This window comes from Micromys minutus, assembly GCF_963924665.1.
Source record: "Micromys minutus genome assembly, chromosome: 12".
NCBI classification, from domain to species: Eukaryota; Metazoa; Chordata; class Mammalia; order Rodentia; family Muridae; genus Micromys; species Micromys minutus.
Genome location: NC_137981.1, coordinates 5,729,049 through 5,751,488, shown reverse-complemented (window position 1 = coordinate 5,751,488; position 22,440 = coordinate 5,729,049). Strand labels below are relative to the sequence as shown.

Below are 22,440 nucleotides of genomic sequence, written 5' to 3'. Positions count from 1 at the left end.
TGATCGGTACTTACGCTGTGTTTATTGTAGGGGAAGTTTCCACTTTGGTAAGAATGGCTGTTGTGGGGCTGGAGAGATGACTCTGGTTAAGAGCACTGACTGCTCTTCCAGAGGTCCTGAGTTCAATTCCCAGCAACCACATGGTGGCTCACAATCATCTGTAATGGGATCCAATGCCCTCTTCTGGTGAGTCTGAAGAATAGCTACAGTGTCCTCATACATAAATAAAACTCTTTTTAAAAAAGTATTATTGTTGTATGAGATCAGTCCACCTACATTGCTTTTCTTCATCTCTGTTAGTACTTAAGAAATGTGGTTGGTAAATGCTTGTCTACTGTTTTGTTCTTGAGGAATCTTAAAAATACTTATTTTGGGTGCATGCATGCACGATACATGGGTTTACATGCTTTGTGTGAGGGACTGCACCTGCTGTAGCATGTGCTTAGGTCAGATGACAGTGTCGACTGCTGCTAGTCCACCACTTGACACAGGGTCTTTCCTCTTTGTGGCTGGGCTGTTACTAGGAACTCAGCAGCAGCAGGTGCATGGAAAACATGCGCTCCGCAGCTTATACTTCCTTGTGGTTCTCTTGGAAAGCCTTTGGAACTGCTTCGAAGACTGAAGGATCTCAGCCCCTAGAAACTCACACTGCTTAAGCTCAGCGTGTCTTTGTTCCAAAAGCTGCATGGATTTGTCAGTCACTGTTTCTATGAGGTCATCCACCTATGATAGACAGATACAAAGAAATGAAACTGCTAAAAGCAAAGACCTGCTTGTTTTTTCCTGAGAGTGCCAAAGGAGTATTCTAATTCAGCTCATAGCAAACAGAGCTTGAAAACAGATTTACCACACAGGGATTAAGACGACCTCATTTCTCCTCAAGCCTGTGTGTGCCTCATTTTAATGGAATTCATTTAATATTTATTACGTGCTCAGTGTCATCCTAGGTCTCCTTAGCCATCCCCTACCCACTCTTAGAAGCCCCCCACTGACAGTATTTCCTAATGGTAATTGTTAATTAGGCCCCACTCTGACGTCTTGAAGGCAAGATATTCAGTTAAGCCTGGTCTCTGGTGCTTCTGAGGAGGAAAAGGCAAGTCTTTCCCAGTACCTGCATTTGCAGCTTGCCTACAGTCAGCTCTGATTTCCGGAGGATAGCTTCCATGCTCTGCTTCTTCTTTCTAAGTGATGGAAAGTGTGGTCTCTTTTTTGATGAATATGGTGCCTATTGTCAAAATGCAAAACATGCCATTAAGATAGCTCTAGTTCTGCACTAGCAACCCGGAGCCCCTCAGACATTCTCTCACTAAGTCACTGTTTGCCAGTTAACAGTTGAAATTCGTATTCATATTTTCTGCACCCCTTGTATTTCCTTTGTGCCCACAGCTCTCTTTAAAAGAGTTCTATGGGGTGCAGAAAAATGAGATTCATTGGCTCCAAAAGGACAGTGTCAGGGTAAAAGCAAGTCATTGGAAGAGATAAGCATTTGCTCAGGCTGCTGAGCACAGTGTGGACTGGGCTGGTATGGGCTATTGCCACAGCAAGCTCATGCTGTATCCAATTCTTCGGTTGCTCCTGTGACTCCATGGCAGTCCAGACATAAAGCCTTGCCTAGATTCTTCTTGGCCATGCTTGACATTTTTCCCTTGTCCCTGGCTTACAAGTACCTGTCCTAATAGCGTCATGGTGGGAACTCATTCCTGGGTGCTGAGACCTGCTGGCTCCCCTCTCCATCCCCCCTGTGATGATCAGCTGTGCAGAAAGTGGTTCTGGGGTCATGTTTAGGCTCAGAGCCATCTGCGTGCCTGCTAGTTGGCCCACACTGAACTTTCCCTGATCCATCTAAGGATCCTGTTTGATTCTTTTGGGTTTTGTTTTGACTCCAGATCTTGCTATATAGACCCAAGCAAGGCTGGAACTCATGTACCCAAGTCTGGCCCCAAACACAAACACACACGCACACGCATCCTTATTCCGTTTGAGTCTTTGGGGTTTTTTGACTCCAGAGCTTGCTATATAGACCCAAGCAAGCCTGGAACTCATGTACCCAAGTCTGGCCCCAAACGCAAACACACACGCACACACATCCTTATCTCCTGAACGCCAAATCATGAAGTAATTGGTGGTTACTAAGTGTTCCTCTGTTTTCCCAGTGTAATGATTGTGAAGTTGGGTGCTGAGTCAGGTTTTTAAAACCAGGATGAGTGGCCCAGATAGAATAGGCCGCCTGCAGAGAGCATCTCTCTACCACCCTACAAGTTTTCTGTTTCTAAAGCTTCCCATTTTCCAAAGAAGTTTCAAAAGAAACATTTCTATTTGAAATGCTCTACTTTTAAGATCTGAGCAAGTAATTAATACATAATTGGGAACATTGTGAGGGCTGGCTAAAACTCTAGCCAGTTGCTAACCTGCCTTTTGGTACACAGAAATCCTTAATTATAGCCATTTTTTTTTCATCTTCTGGTCACTGCTATTTATACAGTGAAAAGACTTTCTTATAATCCCCAAACCCAGGAATAGCCTAGAACATAGAGGCACCTGATAACCCAGAAGCAAAATTCAAAACTACTATTGTACACAACAATTACAGCTAGTTCAGTGACAGCCAAAAGTGCTTGATAGAACCTTCTGCACCTCTACAAGGGTAGAAATGTTTATCTGTGATATACAGTGCAAAAAGACACTAGTGGGCTGGAGAGATGGCTCAGTGGTTAAGAGCACTGACTACTCTTCCAGAGGTCCTGAGTTCAAATCCCAGCGACCACATGGTGGCTCACAGCCATCTGTAATGAGATCTGATGCCATCTTCTGGTGTGTCTGAAGACAGATACAGTGTACTTATGTAATAAATAAATAAATAGAGAGACTAGCTACATGTGGTTTGGGAGCATTTCAATGGCTACTGTAACTGAGAAACTAGAACTTTTGGGGTTTTTGATAGGGCTTTTCTGTGAAGCCCTTGCTCTCCTAGAACTCATTCTATAGACCAGAGTGGCTTCCCAACTCAGAGATCTGCCAGCCTCTGCAACCTGAGTAATGAGATTAAAGGTTTGTGACACCATCACCCATCTGAGAAACTACATATTTAATTTCATCTAATTTAAATTAATACTGTCACAGGTGGCGATCACATTGTACACTTAATACACAGCATTTAACAATAGAGTTGGGGATGGGGAGGAGTTTGGCTCATCAGCAGTGTTGTTAGGTGCTTGTTATGTATGAGGCATGAAATAAATTCCCAAAACCTTGTTGAAAGAGAAAATGGGAGAAACCAGGAACAGGAGCCCTCAGCCTTTATTGGAAACACGACTCCCATTCATTTCACCAATAATAAAGGCCCAGAGTCATCCCTAAACTGAAGCAATATGACTGCCTGCCTTAGCAAACCGCAGCCATTTTCTGAGTTGAATTTCTTAAGTAACTAGAACACCCGGCATTGAGTGCCAGAGTCAAATAAGTGGTTATTATAATAGTAGTTCAGGGTTCTGTTTTCAAAATAGTCTAAGGAATAAGGAAAAGTGATGCCACAGTCTATGGTGCTCGGGAAGCCTAGATAGGGAGATTGATGGATTCTGAGAAACTGAAACCAGCCAGGGCAACAAAATGAGATCCTGCCACCCACCCTCACACATACTTACAAAAGCAAGCTGGGTGTGGTGGCATACACTTTAACTGCAAGTTTGAGACCAGCCTGATCTACATAATGAGTTCAGGACCAGCCAGGACTATATAGCAAAACCCTGTCTAGAAATAAATGACATTAAAAGAAAGAAAGAAATGACATTAAAAAAAAAAAAAGTAAGCCTTAATCTGAGCTCTTTGGTCTCATACACACAAGAGATAAGGGGGTCAGCCAGATATGTGGGGACAGGTTCCCCAAAGCCTGAGGGCCTACCTTAGAGCCCCCAAGGCCCACACAGTGAAAAGAGACAGACAGCTAAGGAGGTGCATACCCCCCTCACACAGAGATAAACATGTAACAAAAACAAAATAGTCTGGGTGTGGTGGCACAGGCAGGCAGAGAATTGAGTGTGGCCAGCCTGGTCTACATAATAAGTCCAAGGCCAGCCAGGAACTCAGAGAACCCTACCCCGAAAAACAAAATAAAGATATTTTTGGCTTAGACTCAGGCTCATCCAATTTTTTAAATTTCCGTTTTTATGTTATGTGTATTGGTGGTATACACGTGTCTGTGTGAAGGTATCAGATCCCCTGGAACTGGGGCCACAGACACTTATGTACTACCATGTGGGTGCTAGGGATTGAACCCAGGTCTTCCAGATGAGTAGCCCAGTGCTCCCCACCACTAAGCCATCACTGGAGCTCCTCATCCAATTATCATCTACAGAGGTTATATTTGAAAGCCAAGCAACTAAGCTACAAGTCAGTAAGTGCAGCCTGGACCTAGGAAGGAGTTCAGTAAGTAAATTGCTTGCTGTTACATTATGAGGCCCTCAATCCAATCCCGACAGCCCAGGACTGGATTAAGAAAATCCAAGCCTGGTACACTTTAATAATCACACCACTGAGGAAAGAGACAAGAGCAGGAGCCCAAGGCTTGGTGGCCAGGCAGCCTTGCCTAATCCCTGAGTTCAGACCAAGTCTCAGAACAAACCGAGTTCCTGGAGAGGTCAGCAGAAGTTGTCCTCTGGCTTCTACATGCACACATGTTAACGCACAGCAAAATATTGGTGCATTTCCACATACATAAAGGAAAATTTCACACACACACACACACACACACACACACACACACACACACTCATTGCTTTAAGTTTACAAACTTGAATTTATGTCCTACACTGCATTCAGCTTGTGGTCTGCACGTTGGACATGCCTGAGTCATCTAGAGCTGATAATGTTTCATGTTGTATGTGTAGACATTTGAATCAATTCACTTGTGATTTTAATTAAAATGAAATAACAGTAAATTCAGTTTTCTACTTACTCTGCCTACATTTCTCTGTCAAATGACATATGTGACTAATAGCTTCTTTATGAGATAAACCTTGATGCCTTTGTAGAAGCTGCCGTCGGGCAGTTGGACAACAGCATCATGCTCAGCCACATTCCTAGTGTGTGATCTCAACTTCAAACTAGTGTAGGCCAGACTGAAAGAGCTGAATAATTTGAGTTCAGAAGTAGAAAGATCGATCTGTCTGGAAAATACCTTCATTGTACTGTACCTTAAGTTCTTGGTAGAAACACAAGCAACAGGTGCATGGGATTATTATGGGTGGGCAAAGTTAGGACATGGTTTTGGCAAGACACAGTAAGGTAGTTTAAATAGGTTTGGCCCCAAGAGACTCCTGTGTTTGAATGTTTGGTCCACAGGGAGTGACATTCTTAGGTGTGGCCTTGTTAGGAAGTATGTCACTGTGGGGATAGCGTTGAGGTCTGATGTTCAGGATCTACCCAATGCAGAGGAGATCCTGGCTGCCTTTGGATCAAGATGTAGAATTCTCAGTTCCTTCTCCAGTACCATGTCTGCCTGGATGCTACCATGCCTCCTGCCATGATAATGAACTAAACTTCTAAAATTGCAAGCCAGCCCCAATTAAGTGTTGCACTTTACTAAGTTGCTTTGGTCATGGTATCTCTTCACGGCAATGGAAACCCTAAGACCCAGAGAAACCAATCTATGTAGATCTTTCAAAACAAGGTTACCTTCTGCAACCCTGAAGGAAGTGATGTCACAGATAATCGCTTGGTGGTTCTCTTGGCTCGGAGAAGCCCATTTCCTCCAGTTACCTCTTCTGTCTCTGCTTCTACAACATCAAGCTGTATAGTTGCTTAAAGAGGAAGAAGGGGAGGAAAGGCTAAGTCAAGATCACAATTGCAAACATAGTCTTCCTAAGCAAAATAATTCTGCACAGCTGGTGTTATTTGCAGCTATACTGCTTTGGAAACGCTTCTTCCTTGGGATTAAAAATAAGAATCGAATTGCTTTTCTGGTATTAGGATTTCTTCTGCACATAGTTGTCTCCTGTAGAGGCCACAGTCTTGGCATAGTGATTACCTCCTTAGACATGCAACTCTGTCCTGTCTGGTTCTCACTTCAGCCTTGAGGGGTTAGGAAAAAGGGGCCTTTGAATATGACGGTAAGTCAGCGTCATGAAGCAGACTTTACATCTGTTCCTCAGAAACACTGCCAAGACTCACCATAAGTATGGACGGCCCATATCTAGGGGCCTTTCTTAAACATTGTTAAAGATATTCATTTTATGTATGAGTGCACAAAGTGTATAGTGCTTGCTGAGGCCTAAAGATGGCATCAGATTCACTGGAACTGGAGTTACAGACTGTTGTGGGCCCTCATGTGGCACTAAAAATTGTTCCTGGGTCCTTAGCCAGGCAGCAAGTGCTCTCAACCACTGAGCCAGCTCTCCACCTCCAAGTAGGAGGATTCTTAAGTAGTGTATAAATTAAATCTCAACTCTGTAGACATTAGAAAGACAAATTAAAATGCTACCATAGGGCTAGTGAGATGGCTAGTGAGACAGCTCAGTGGGTAAAGTCACTTGCCTCCAAGCCTGAGTTCAATCCCTAGGCCCCACTTGTCAGAGAGAACCAACTTTCATAAATTGTCCTCTGACCTCCAAACTCTCGAGTGTGCGCACACACACACGCACACACACACACACACACACGTACACGCACACTACATTTCTAAAGATCTAATTTAATTAAGTGTGGGGTGGGAGCTATGATGGATACATATACATAAGTGCAGCAGCCCAGAGAGAACAGAAAAAGCATCAACGTCTCTGCAGCTGCATTAAGTAAAAAATACAAATACTAAAAAATTTAATAAAGCAAGATAATAAAGTGATACCATAGGGACAGAATGACATGCTTCTGCTTCCGAGACAGGACCTCTATAAGGGTTGATGCCTGCTGTGGGCATAAGGTTTGTTTGTGTAATAATGTACGGATTCGTATGTTCATTTGAGGAAAGTCCTCCCTGTTAACGTCAATGACTCCATGATAATCAGAAAGCATGAGTCAGGGAGGCAAAGGTGTGGATAATGTCTCAGCAAAATGGTAAATGCTGCGACCTTCAGGACAGTCCTTAAGGCTATGGAAAAGAACTCTGAAAAAATGAGATTGAAAAGATAGAATTTCTCAACTATGTGACAGTAGAAGGCAGTGTTATGAACTGTATAAGGAGCTCCACAGATCTGAAGGAACAGAGGCCGCTGCACTATAGGAGCTTGTCAGAAAGATACAAAGACAGGCAGATACAACTGCAGGCAGATTCCTGAGTTCAAAGTCAGCCTGGGACAGAAGAAATTTAGCTCCCGGTGAGGTGGGAATAATAATCTCAGGACAAGGTCCCACCCAGCTAATTTTAGAAAGGCAGGCAGATCTCTGAAGTCTTTTGCAAAGTTAAAACAACAACAAAATTCATTGTACTTGTCCTTTTCCTAAGAGTCAAGGAATGCAGATTTGTGGTGTGGGGTGGTCAGGAGGGAGGCTGGAATAACTGAATTGATATATAAACTAAAGCCTGGGCTTTTGGTCTGTGTGAGATGAGCTAGCAGACAGGGGAAACAGTTGTTTAGAGTTTTTTCTCCCGAGAGCTGAGCTGTCTGGGATTTGGAGAGCAAACACAGTTCTTCAAGAATGTTTTTCTAACAAGGTTTCTGATTTTAGTCAGAAACCCATGGAGAGCACCACAGCTCTTTTAGAATTTTTTCTAACAAGCTTTCTGACCAAGATTTACTTACAGAGCTCCTTTATAATCTTTTCTAGCAGCTATCTAGAAAAGACTATCTGAAAAGTGAACATAGCTCTATTAGAACTTTTTCCAGCTTTCTGATTTTAATCAAGAAAACAAACAAACAAAAAATTACTTTCGAATTTTCCTAACAGGATTTTTGACTTTTGACTTGGTCAGAAGACCCAAAAACTTTTTTATAGCAGCTTTTCTGACTTTGGTCAGAACCCCCATGAGCTATCTATGGAGTTTTTAGAAATTTTACTAGCAGAGAGAGCTGTTAGCAGAAAGCTAGTTCTCTCACCATGGAGTTTTTAGAATAGCAAGGAAAACGCTTTCTAGAGCAGAGCAGAGCACAGTGCGAGAGTCTGGAAAGCCATCTCAACAGAACCTCGGCCGCCAGCTTGAACCCACAATTTGACACTGAGTTGTTTGTTTCCACTGCTGCCAGACGCCCCTTCTCTCAAAACCGGGACCAAGCAGAGGCTGGTCCTTGGCAGATTTACATGCTTCTGTGAGTCTAACCATTGCCCTGGATAAGGCTTCATTTTTCCAGTACTGTTTTCCCCACTCTCTTGGCTTATCTTACAATCTTGGTACCAGGTTACCCCTGTGTGCTCGTGTTCCTAGCCCTAGCCCCTGTCTGAGTAACAATGAATTGATTTAGCAGTACAGCTTGTGCCTTCTCCTTTCGGTCCCCTTGATTTCCTTGGGATTCTGGGTACCCAGGGTTGAGACTCATCCTCATCTATCTAAACTGTCTCCTAGTTCCAAAATTTATTGAATCTTGCCTCAGTACACTGCCTAAACAATAGCACATGCGCGCGCGTGCGAGCACACACACACACACACACACACACACACACACACACACACACACCAAAACAAAACAAAGCCCCCCAAAAAACAAGAACACCTTTTTCTTCCATTTTTCCTTGGTCTAAGCCATGTTTCTATCTGCCTGGCTCCCTCCCCATGTTCTGTAAGTATCTTTCCTTTATGTGTGCAACAGGTCTAAGCCTGTTGGGGCCAGGGACTGCAGTGTACATATACCTGCTAGGGCCAATGGCTGCTCTGAGCCAAGCCATTAATCTAACTACTTCTGAGGTATATACAGACCATTTGTCCGTGAATTTGATTCCAATATGGGATATAAGCAACACATGGTTCTTTGCCATCTTAAGCATGGGATAAAGAAGGTAGAACCACAGCATGATCACCATCTTGATTAAGGGCAACCACAGGACTGAAGCCATCTCTGTTTTGGAAAGATATGTGGCTTTATAACCATCTCAACTAAAGGGATCAACAGATGAAATGAGTTGACCAAAGAAACATGTCTCCAAAGATACTTTTTGTGTTCTATAATGATACACCATGTAAAGCTGAGAAAAGTTCCCAGACTCTTTATCAACCATGTTTATGAATTAAGAGTTTGATTTGAATACTTAAAGAACTTCAATTCAAAACTGTGATTTTTTTTTTAAGGCTCTAAACCTAACAAGGATAAAACCTAAAGTCCTAGTCTCATGAAAGCTACTTTAATGTGTCAGAATATATTTGAAGTCATGCTAAGAACTGATGCAGTTAATTACAATATTAAGCTTTATTTAGCCTCTTGTTTGATGCTTGCAAGGTCCACTTTAGAGCAGATAAAGAAAAACAGACTGTTCAACTCAGGTACGCTTGGTAGGTACTAAGCCTCAAACCTGTCAGAGGATCTACTGACTATGGCATTTAATGTGTTTAAACTTCTTATGACAGAGACACCCAAATCCTAGCAATGACACCCCCACCCCACCCCAGGTCTCCAGGAAGATGTGGGCACAATAACAAACGGCTTTTCCTCCTGGACTGTGGCAAGTTAATCACCGGGCAAGAATGTCCCCAATGCCTTGCCTGCTGCTAGGACCTAGCCTCAACTGTAGACAAACAGGACTCCAGAGAATTGATTGCCACATGTTGCTTAAGACAAGGTGAAGTTGATCTCCCCCATGTTTCTGTTTCAAAGAAAAATTCTCTCATCTTCTGGGCCTGATGGCCAAAGACTGCCTCTGCCCATGATGCCATGGGAAGCACAGGGCCCTGGGACAACTATCTAGGCAGTGGACTATGAACTAGTCTCTGTCATTTTAATTGATACACAGGCCCTTTAGATTATAATTTATCTTATTCAGGTCTATGATCATATTGATGGCTAAGCTAACTATAACTTGACCGCTAGAGAACAAGCAACTACCTCCTTACTCCAAGGTAATCCACAACCATGTTAGTTCATTAGTCAATTTATTAGCTAATTTAAACTACTAGGTCTCTTATATTAAAAGGCAAACAGGTTTTCCTTGCTCTAGGTCTCTTTTCCTTGCTCCCAGGCTTTATGTTAAAAGATAAACAGGTTTCAGATGTGGCCTTTTACTTTACAGAGACTTCGTCTACTGATCAACCACCCGTGTCTCACTCATGGCAAATAATTAGATAGGAAAAAAATTGTAAAGTTTATGTTGGGTCTGAGGACACAAACACTTAACCCATAAGGACCTAAGAAAGTATTTAAGGGTCTATGAAGGTGTTTTAAGGTTAGAAATAAAAGTAAAAGGTTAATTGATGATAAAGGGATTTAAGACATATAAACGAAGTTGGGAATTGGTTCTAATGCTTCGTCTTGATTCAGCCCCCAAATTGGGAATCTGTATGTCCAAATGTTGAAGGTCCCTGTCTCTGATTAGTTTTTGATTGCTCAATAAAGAGCCAATAGCTGGGCAGAGAGAAAGGCGGGACTTCTAGTTTCCAAGGAGAAGAAACACAGGGAAGAAATAAAGCATCTCCACCTGAAGGGAGTGAGGTGGACCACGCCAGAGAGAAACGGGAGAGGGTAATGGCCAAAGTAGGTACAAGAAGGAAATCAGCAGGGAGAAGGGCTGCCCAGAAGGAGCCAGGGCAACAAGATAAAATATAGTTGTAAGAAGTGTTAAATCAGGAATGCCTGAGGGGAAAATGTGCAGGCTGTGGGGAGGTTTAGAAATGCCCGACCATTGAGCTAGTCAAAGCATAACAAAATTAGCTGGTATATGTGTGTCTTTTATTCACAAATCCAGCATTTCTCATGGGAGGTGCAGTGAGTGAGTGACCCACCAGGAGCCAGAGCAGATTAGTTAATTCACTGCTACAAAAGAGGTTGAAAAATTCTTCAGGTTCCTTCCCTCTGCTATGCTACTGTTGTACTAAGACTTTAAAACTTATGAGTTCTAACATTGATCAATGCAGTTTTGATAAATTATTAGTCTACCTCTGGTAAAGTCTTCCACCATATGATCTATTATCACAACCACAAGCTCAAGATTTTTAATTTCCCTTAGTCATCATTAAGTATAAACTTCTGCACAGAAAGAAGCCCCACTTTCATGGTCTCTGGTCACATTGAAAATCTAGATCAAGGGAACTTTGGCCCCTTGTGCTCCAGGGAAGGCTTTTGTCTTCCTTAAGGAGTTTTCATGCTTTTAACAAAACACTGTTTCACCGCTTCTGCTGAGACACAAAGATGTGAGGCTATTGCTTCTTTCTAAAATGTAGATTTCAGTACAGATTACAAGCAATGGTAATACTGACATGTCTAAAATATTTCTCTTTTTCTAAACTTAAAATCATTCTTGGATGCTTCAGAGACTCAAGTTGGATCCACTGCTTATAGATCAAATGGTCTCCAGATAAGTATCCATGTCAATCAACAGTCCCAGTTTCACACCTATTGCCTATTGCAGAGGGAGGATTTCTCCCCACTTTCCCTGGTTTTGGGAATTCCTTTCCCACAACTACCAAGAGTGTGGGTTTCAAATATACACTTAAGAAAAAAATTTCCTCCTTCACCTACTTAACTTTATCTTCTGCTCATGTGTGTATACACACACACACACACACACACACACACACACACACACACATACAATTTTTTTCACTATCCCATGAAGCCCAGGTGTTTTCTCGAGATCTGTATTCAGGACAGCTCCAGAGTGGCTCCCCCCAGGTGTTCTGGTCTAGCCTTACAGATGCTTCCACTGGACCTGCACTTCGCCAGTTTCAGATATTCTCACAGATCCTGGACAGCAGTGAAACAGTCAGCTATTCTTTGTCCAGCATCTTAATTTTCTTAGGGTCCCCAAAGGTGATGACCCCCACCAAAGTCAGCAGGACGTAGTCTAAAGAACACAATGTCCACTCTCCTGCCCCACCATCACTGCTTACAAGTTCCTCATTTCTAGTTAAACCAAAAGGGAGGAATGTTAGTTTACAGACAATTCCACTAGGCTCCTCCCATGGACCTAGCAATGGCTTATATCGTGTGTATTAAAGGAGTGCCCGTCGCCCCAGCTACCCCCGCCCCAGTGTGTGAGTGTGTGTGAGTGAGTGACTGTGTGAGTGTGTGTGTATATGTGTGTGTGTGAGTGTGTGTTTATGTGCGAGTGTGCGTATGTGTGTGTGTGTGTGAGTGTGTGTAAGTGTGAGTATGTGTTGTGTGAGTGTGTGTGTATGTGTGTGTATGTGTGAGTGTGTGTGTATGTGTTGAGTGTGTGTGTGTGTGTGTGTGTGTGTGTGTGTGTGTCTGTGTGTGTGTGTCCCTCTCTATGCTTCCCCTTCTCTGCCCTCATGGCTCTGCTCCCATTTGCCTACCTGTCTATATGTCTGCCTCTACCCTTTCCCAGGTCCTCACTCCTCTCCCTTCCCCCAATAAACTCTTTCATACCAGACCTTTGTCCTTGATGGGCCTGCCAGGTATGCCTCCACTGCATTACATTTCACAGCACCATCTCCACCTAAAACGTTGTCACTTCTACCTCTGACTATTACTTTTTATCTTATCACCGATGCCCTGAAAAATGTAAACTAATGTCTACCTTACCATGATTAATTTCACACTTGTTTAGTTTTCTCCCTGTATTCACTCTTACTCTAATCCTAATTTCCACACTGGCCACTGCCGTCTTTAAAAATGCAAGTAGATTTCATAAAGCCCACCTGGAAAATATATGATAGTTTCTTATCACTCTTAAACGGTAATATAAAGTTCTCAGTGTCTACCACATGCTTACCACGAATTCAAACAGCCCCACCTCCTGTTTACCTGTTCCAACTTCCCTGCATTTCTTCCATATCTTAAGCCTGGTCCAGTCCCCTCTTTCGATTGGAAAATTCACCTTTTGTCCTGGGCATTTTGCTCTCTCTCTCCACCCTGTCCTTATCTACCTCTTATCTACCTTTCAGGTCGCAAGTTAGTTCCTTTCTTCACAATAACATCTTTGAATTCCTCAAAAATCCCAGAGACTCATCCTGTGTTTTCATGGCATGATAGGCTAATGTTTTTGCATAGAAAAATTATCTGCATGTTGTTTAAAAGTCCTTCCATGCTATAACCACATGAGAGCAGGAACTGTAACCGTTCTATTGCCTATTTGGTGCCTAATTCTGTGAGAAGCACTTATCAGGCATAGCAGGTTTTTGATGTTGTTTCTTGCTTGTTTAAGTAGAGTTTAGTGTTGTGGAGTTCGACAGAGAAAGCAGTTTTCTTTCTGCTGCAGAAAACACAGGGTGGTAATGTTTGGGCTACATCCTTACTTTCTGGAGAACTTTTTCTTTTTTAGCTTTTCATACGGGTTTATGTATTCAATTCTCAATCTACAAACCCTCTAAATAACAAGATTACATCAAATAGACAAAGATACAAACTGCCCTTCTATATGAGACATTAGACCCATAAAATCCCTAATGTTCACAGCTGTTTAACACCAGTCAGTCCCACCTGGGTCCAGCTGGTCTTTGTGGACCTCCTTGTTTTGACCTCCATCCTTGTCCTCTCACCTTTCCCTGGACCATCTCTCTCCACCTCCCTTACCCCGCCCAGTCACTGGCTTTCCTTTATTTTACTAATTAAAATGGAAGATTCAGATGAAGTGGCCTCAAGTGTATAGGACTAGGCAGACCTTCTTGGGGAAGTGGAATTAGCATTAAAATACAAACAGCTTCAGGACAATCTTCATTTCCTCCTTCTTGTTCTGTTAAAAAGCCTTTTTTCCCTTCAACTATAAAATGAATATAACAATTACCATGTTACAATTTATAAAGTTTAAGATAGCCTTAATATCTAGCCTATCAATCTTGTCTACTAAATAAAGCACCTATTTATCTATCTTGAAAGACTATAATTCTACACCTGACTTATATCATGGTTTTAGATTGTGTGTCATTTGAAAATCACCTTTTTAGATCTATATTATCTTTCTTAACGCCAAGCAGCTGGTTTCCCTATGAGGCAACCAGTCTTCAACAACATCGGAAATCTCAGAATGACTAATATTACCTGACAATGAGAAATACAACACAGAGCTTCCCAAACTAGCCAATGTATAGAGACTGCTGATCACTCGGACAGTCCCTCATCTCTCAAAACGTTGGACCATCAGTCTTCAGGCTTCTGGTCCAGGATCATATCTGACAGACCTTTTTAATGACAAAATCTGAAGGGCTGATAATTTTGGCCTGGCAAAGATTATCCGCTGACTATTCTGGAGAGATCTTACTTGAAAGATTGAGCATTCCAACCAAGATAAAAACAGTGCATGGATTAGTAGATGAATCACTGGAGATGCAGCTCAGTGGTAGATCACTTGCTTAAAGGTATGGTTCTGTGTCCTGATGGAATCTCCCAGCAGGGTAAAAGAATATTTCTTTGCTCTTTATTTATTTATTTATTTAATGACACAAGTTCTTATGTAGCCCAGTGCAGACTTTCCTGGTAAGCTCTTGATCTTCCTGCCTCTACCTCCTTTGTGTTGGATTGGAAGCAAATCATCATGTTTCCAATCCAACGTCTTCAGACACACCAGAAGAGGGCATCAGATCTCATTACTGATGGTTGTGGCCACCATGTGGTTGCTGGGAATTGAACTCAGGACCTCTGGAAGAGCAGTCAGTGCTCTTAACCACTGAGCCATCTCTCCAGCCAGCTATCCTGTTTCTTTATTTGCCAGAGAAATATGCAGGTTAATTTACATCAGATAATTGCTAGATGTTGGATATCTGCATTAGTGGTATTTTAATGAGAAGACTGCTGGAAAGAGAGGCTGCTGAAAGAAATCAGGTTTTTTTCTTTTGGGTGCAGGGGAGTAAATCTGACCCTGTGGTGTGTGTATACCAGTGTTTCCTGATATTGTGCTGAAAAGCACGTTTAAAAAGCTACAGAAATGACATTGGTATTCAGGGACAGCAACAGAATAACTATAAACTCGCCAAATGCACAGAACTGTCCAGGATAAAGAATGGGTCCTACTGAGTGACATGGTATGTGCCTTTAGTTTTAGCACTTTGAAGGCAGAAGCAGGCAGGTCTTTGGAAGTTCTAGGACATTCACTGCCACACAGCTAGACCCTGTCTCAAAAACAAACAAACACAAAAAGAATGAATCCCAATGTAAGCTGTGTTGATTTAAACGGCATCAGTAAGCCAGATCTTTGTTCAAGATCTGAGTTCAAGGCCAGCCTGGTCTACTTATTGAATTCCAGGCTATTAAGACCTTGTCTTAAAAAAAAAAAAAAAAAAAAAAAAAAAAAAAAAAAAAGGACCGAAATAACAAAAGGAATCAGCCTTAGCATACCAATAGAGGAAATGTATTACACACGCAAGGCCAGTTGTTAGTAAGGGGAATTTAGAGGGGGAAGGAGATTCAAAAATTGTGTTTTTCTGCTCAATATTTCTATAAACTATAAAATTGCTTTGGAAGAAAGAAATTACAACTAGGCACGGGGGAGCACACACTTTTAATCTCAGTACTTAGGGAGAAAGAGGCAAGCAGATCTCTGAGAGTTCAAGGCCAGCCTGGTCTACAAAATGAGTTCCAAAACAAACAACTAGACCTTGTTACAGAGAGAAAACCTGTCTCAAAAGCCAAAACAAAACCAAAAACAATTATAGAAGACAATGAAAACATTAATGTATTAACTCATAGAACCCCAAACAGCAGCTTTACTACATTGCAAAAGGCCTAAAGCAAAGGTTAGATGTTTGCCTTTCACAGTATATTAGAATATTTGAAAGTGTGTACTTGTTTGCTCAAGATTGAGCCCACCAACATTACATTGCAGATTGGGGAGAGGCTCACAACACCCCAGCCTCCAGAGGTCCAGAGGTTTATGGTAGTTAGTGGATGCTGGTTGAGGGAGAGTCATTTTCTTCAAAGGAATAGACACTAAGTAAACCTCTACCTACACCCTGCTCATACAGACCTAGTTAAACTCAGTGGGCCTCTCTCTCTCCCTCTACTTATCTGTCCCCCTCTCTATCACACACACACACACACACACACACACACACACACACACACACACACACACAAATAGGAGAGGAGCTTGTGGAAAATGGAGTAGGAGTTTCAGCAGCAGAGGGATGGCCATGAAAGACGCTATCGGGGGTAGAAAGCCACCCATTGGTGGTAAAGAGAGCAAGTGCCTTTCAGTGGACATGGATTCAATTCCCAGCACACACGTGAGGGCTCTGCCAGGGGATCTGGTGCACTCTTCTGGCTTCTTCCGAGCACGAAGCAAGCATGTGGAGCACAGGCATACATGCAGAAAAAACACTCATGTACATTAAAACTTATAAATTTCACTCCTGCGATTCTCTGTCTGTCCTCTGCTGCTGAAATGAACTGTTTGGAAGGAGGGATTCACTTCCTCTAGGAAAAAAATCAAGAATCCTTCTGTAGCTTGATTTTCTAATATATATGCATATACATTTAAACTAAAACTGATCTTAAAAAAGTTGAGAGGTGGTGGCCCACACCTTTAATCCCAGGACTCAGGAGGTAGAGGCAGGTGGATTTCTGTGAGTTCGAGACCAGCCTGGTTTACAGAGTGAGTTCTGGGACAGCCAGGGCTACACAGAAAACCGGACTCAACAAAACAAGCAAATAACAAACGGGAGTTTAGAGTGAGCTGACAACTTATTAACCAGACTGAGAGGACTCTTAAAGACAATATAGTCTATTTTTCTCTAACTGTATACATATATCAAATTGTGTACATGTATGACCCAACTGAGTGCGAGCCCAGTAGAACAGATTCCTACCCAGCAGATCTAGGTGGAGCCAGAGATTTTGCATTTTAAACGAGCTGCTCAGAGTTGCCAAGAGAGAGGAGAAGGTTAGCATTTGTCACTCTAACAAAATACCCGAGGGAATTCACTTATAAAGGGGAAAAGTTCCTTTTAGATTTTCCAGCTCATGATCCAACAGGTCCAGTGCCTGTGGGCCTCGGTTAGGTGTGACAGATAGCAGTGGTGGGCAGTGTGTAGTGGAGCAAAGCTCGCGTTATGACCGGGAAGTTGAGAAGGAGGGTTAATGGGGGTTACGGGGTTGATCCACATTGCCGAGCTAGAGCACGCTTCCAGTGATTTATAGAAATCCCATCAGCCCTCGCTCCTAAAGGTTCATTAGTTCCTAATAATAACACGCAAAGGGACAAGAAAACACATGGGTCTGTGGGGACATTCAGCATCCTAACCTCAGTCCATTCTCATTTTACTTAATATTAAATTATTATTGGTTACCATTCTGTGAGAGCTTCCTCATCCTCGGCCTGGTAAATAACCCGGGAGATGGAAGCTCCTTCACAAGCCTAGGCAGCAGGCCCTGTGCGTCGGAGGGGGCGGCTTCCCTCTGCTCCGCCAAGCTCTCCCTGCCAGCATTGGCTGACTGGCTTCCACTTTTGCAAGACAGCATTTTCCCAAAGGCGCGCTTCATCTTCTTCACCAGGTTTCTCTTTGGGTTGCTTCGGCTTTCATGAAACTCCAAGTCACTTCCGTTCAATGATTCCTCTGAGGGGATCAACACATTTTGCTTGGCTAAGTTGGTAGATGCAGCTCTATGCCATCTAAACAAACAAACAAACAAAATGCATTAAGCATATATATCCATATATACCCATATATATGTGTATATAAACTGGCCAGAGACATGGCTCAGACAGTACAGCGCTTGCAGGGCAGGCATGGGGACCTAAGTTAGATCCCTGGAACGTACAGGAGACAGCTGGTGGGGTGGGGACATGGGAGGGTCATCAGGGCTGAGCAGCCAGCCTCGTGGAAAAACAGCAAGTTCCAGGATATAAGGGACCCTGTGTTGGGGAATAAGGCAGAGAGCCAGAAAGGAACACATTTGATGTCTTCCTCTGCCTTTTGTACCAGCACAAATATGTGCACACACCAGCACACCTCACAACCTCACATGAACACAACTTCTCACATGTTTTACAGCTGTCTGTTATTCCTTCAAGAATATTATCTACATAGATATGTGCAGAGTGATGGTCTGTATATGCTTGGCCCAGGGAATGGCACTGTTGGGAACAGTGGCCTTATTGAAGTAGGTGTGTCACTGTGGGTGTGGCCTTAAGATCCTCACCCTAGATGCCAGGAAGTCTTGCACTAGCAGCTTTTAGATGAAGATTAGAACTCTCAGCTCTTTCTGCACCATGCCTGCCTGGATGCTGCCATGTTCCTGCCTTGATGATACTGGACTGAACCTCTGAACCTGTAAGCCAGCCCCAATTAAATGTTGTCTATATAAGAGTTGTCTTGGTCATGGTAATAAAACCCTAACTAAGACACTCAGTGTATAGCATTTCAAGATTCTAGAGTTTGTTTGTTGGTTTTGTTTTGTTTTGTTGCTGGGGATAAAATCCTGGCCTTGGAATGCTAGACAAGTGTACATAAGCCCACTGGAGCCACTGTTTCCTTTCTTCTCATTGGTGAATGGTTTACCACAATATGGGCATGCCATGCTGTATTTATTACTCATCGAAGGACATGTCTGAATTGTATCCATTTGGGGGCTACTATGAACAAAATGACAAGCAATATGGCATAAGATTTTGTATGAACATAAATCTTCATTTTCCAAGCATGAAACCTCAGCTGTAACACAATATGATTACTTTGTAAAATCCCAGCACAGCTACACTTTATACATATTATGTATATGTGTTATACATGTTTCTAATTTGGATTAAAATAAATCAATGACCATTAAGATGTATTTCCTATACTACTTAATACATCGCAGGTACTAATAGAAAAGTGTTGTTATCTTCCAGCAAAACACTGCTCCACCATCTTCAGGGACAATCATCCTGGGGAAGAGGTACTCCTGGGCGTGTTGTCACCGGTGTCTGATGGTATCAGCCTCACTCAGAACCACATCTGCTGACTGTACAATCTTGGGCATGTTATTTATTTCTTTTACAAGATTTAGGTTTTTTCATTTGAAAATGGGTGTACTCTTACCAGAAATCTGAGAAGAAACAAAAAGAAATAGCTTATCTGTTTGGGTCCTAATAAAGCCTTTAATATGTAGGATACGTTGTTAGCCCGAGGATCAAATGAAGAGACACATTTTAGAGGTGAAAGGAAGGCATCCTCCTGGGCTAGACTCCTCCCATTTAGGAGCGAGGCCACAGGTGTGCATAAGAACCTTCTGGACTCACATTGAGTCCAAATGATTTTCATGGCTGTTGCAATACATTTCTCGTAGGTTGCCTGAAGAGGATGCTCGATTTCCTTATTTGCCCAAAAATAACTTGTCAGTCAGTATGAACCCTCTGTGGACCCGCTGAGACCCTCAGTCACTTCAATGTTTTAATACTTTATATTGCCATAATATGTGGACAGCCACTCTGACACATGATAGAAATACATTTCCGAATGTTCATGGATCCTGAATGCCCTCCATGTAGCTGCTCAGGTTAAAAAAAATCAACTTTGTTTTAAGTAGGCAGTGGTGGCACAAATCTGTAATCTCAGCATTCAGGAGACTCACACGGGAGGACTGAGCACAAAGCCACCCTGAGCTGTTACCGAGAACCAGTCTCAGAAGAAGCAAACACCCGTGTGTGCCTTCTGTCCCGTACCTACCACGGATTTATAGAACACATTACAGAACCTCAGTTGTTCCAGGTCCTGGGCAAAGGATTCCTATGATACCTGTGACAGAAAGGAACCTTTTTACAGTTTCCCTTTAGTTTGTTTCTGTTTGTTAGGGCTCAGTTTATTCACCTTGCATCATTTCTTCCTTAAACTCTGATTTCTTAGAGGAAGTGAACGGCTCTGCACCATTTCACTCGATATAGTAATGTTTAGAAGGTTGATCTGTGACATTCTAACATCTCAAACAAACACCTCATTTGCATTTCTCCAGGCTGTGGCTTACGGATCTACTACCAAAGATGCCCAGATGCATTGGGAACCAGATTGCCAAGCTGAATTTTAACATTAAAATGTGGAATTCTCCCATTAGTATGACTGTCTTTACAATTTTGCGTTTGGCAAGAAATACCAGGTCTAGGGCTACTTTGATGTTTCATGGAAGAGTGTCCAGTGGTGAAATAGGATTAGGGCACATTTCAGCTGGGAATGTTGCTTTAGCAGGGAATGAAAAGCATCGATACATTTTCAAATTGGGTGTTCACTGGTGTGGCATGTGAGAATGCTAAAATACTGACATTGAACAACGTATCTTCTTAAGGCCAACATTAATGACACATTAAAACTCAGACTCAGATGGAAAGTTAAAGCCTTCTGCCTATGAAAATTGAGGCTGTAAGACTTCGAAACATGACTTCCACAGCACTCCACATCCAGATCTGATGTAGCACTCCCTCCTGCGTGGAACACCTACAGTTTTATTTTAAAATTATAATGTTTAAAAGGAGACACTTGATCTTTTTCACAATAGAACTTGTTTAATGACCTTCCTCACCCCCAAGGTACCAATGGGAAAGGAAATAAGTCTTTGTCACCTACCTCTCCATCCCCTTCCCTTTGAATGAGCCACTTTTCCTTTTGGGTTGCTGAATTCTTTGGTACTGGCCAATCTTCCGATAGGCAAACTTTAGGAGTTCTGGTCGACCAAACTGAGCGCGCTCCATCACTGCAGGCTCTGCTAACAGCTTTGGGTTTCTTTAGCTCTTGAACGAAAAGAACTTCTTACCAAAATCATCCCGTGATTGAGATCACGATCTAAGTTTTGACTTTTTGAAGCAAATCACACAGGAAACATTTAAAACCTTCTCCCTCGTTCTCTCCCAGATGGTATTATGCTCATGTGTGGGACAGGCCGGTTTTTTATTTCAGAGTCCTCCAGCGATGCATGTGACAGGAGCATGGGAAATTCCCTGTTGCCGTGTGAAATACTACACAGAGACGGCACATCTGGAATAAAAAGTCACAGCATAATTGATGATCACATTTAGATATCTGTGTGTGAGTTCTACAGCGAGGACGGCGCACTAGGGTCTGAGCTTTTCTGTCCCACTCCCCAGGAAGGCGAACGCTGTCCCGTGGCGCACGATCGAAAAGGCCAGCTGTTCTTTGGCTGTCTCAGTAGCTGCTGAAAGGGCCGTTTCAATACATCTTAAGTTTCCGTTGAAGTCTTTTAAAGCTCGAAGCTAAAAAAGTTCAGAACCTGGACCATTTGCACGTGATTTCTGAGTTTATTTAACGGGTAAAAGAAAACGCCTGCCTAAGTGAGGACGTCACCACAGGGTGGCAGCAGACACTAGGGTATAGGTTAGCCTCAGGCCTCTTTGGCCCTCTGAAGCCTCCTCAGGGACGCTGAAGACAGGTATATTAATTACTCCGCTTCCCTTATGTGCATAGCGTTTAGTCGGAGGTCTTACTTAAACGCAGCTTTCAACTCCGTACTTTTGAAATGGGACGAGATAAACACCCATGTCTAACAGTCTCAGGTGATGCTGATCATTTCGGTCCGTGCGATTTTGTACGGTTCAATATCTGGTAGAACTTTAGAGGGAGCAAGAGACTGGGGGTGACTTAGGAGTAAGCACACACTTAAGACCCTCAAGACTCTGGGTTCAAAACTCAGTTCGTAGAGAAAAAGCAGGAATAAAATCCCAACATTGAGGTGTTACGATGGTGTGTTCAGACGCTAACCCATCTGAGCTCTTGCTCCAGCCTGAGGCTGCGGACTGAGTCCCGTCACAGTCACGTGATCGCGCCTCTTTTCTCATCTCTCAAAGGCGAGTGCCATAGCTTCATAGTGAGATTCAAGCGAAGTAGAAATAGCAGTAGCAAGAAATGCAGATGTCTCAGGAGGCAGGTGACTACTGACCACACTTTAGGTGCTTGTACTATACTGTGGCTGAGATGCTCTGGTCACGTGGATTGGAGCTCAGTCCAGGTCTGGGTTTCCTCTTGGTGAGAATCATAGGTAATAGAATGAATAGATACACACACGAGCAGCTCCTGCAACGAGGCGTTTTCACATAATAGTTGTTATTGTATCTTTATTTTGTAGGATTCAATCAAACGCGTGGTTGGCTGTGATCGGTTTTATGTCAGGAAGAGAGAGGCATTTTTATTTACGTGAGTGTGTGTTTATGTTTGCACATGTCTCTCTGTGTGCAGGCTGACCTGTGTGATATAGGCTGAAACCTTTGTGACTTCCAATAGTTCACGGAACAATCCTAAAGCATAGAATCTGGCTAAAAAAAGAGGGGGTGGGGTAAGAAGGGCACACGGGGTAGCAGTTTTGAGGTCAGGCTAGATTTAAAACCTAGTTTTATACCTAATAAGCTCCGGGATCTTAGGAAAGGGAAGAAAACTCTGAGACTCAATTTTCTTGTGTTGAAAATAAGAATAATCAACCACACTTCCCAATA

General features: G+C 42.7%; 1 protein-coding gene across 1 annotated transcript; it reads right to left on the bottom strand.

Annotated features, from left to right (window-relative positions):
- Window positions 1-528: 528 nt before the first annotated feature.
- LOC308428404 (uncharacterized protein C3orf49) lies at window positions 529-20,688 on the bottom strand (the record flags this gene model as incomplete). The annotated part of the gene is made up of 5 exons (XM_080926829.1): window positions 529-723; window positions 1,112-1,225; window positions 5,671-5,795; window positions 17,315-17,637; window positions 20,564-20,688. The coding sequence occupies 5 exons, from the start codon at window positions 20,686-20,688 to the stop codon at window positions 529-531; spliced, it is 882 nt and encodes a 293-aa protein (XP_080782955.1).
- Window positions 20,689-22,440: the final 1,752 nt, after the last annotated feature.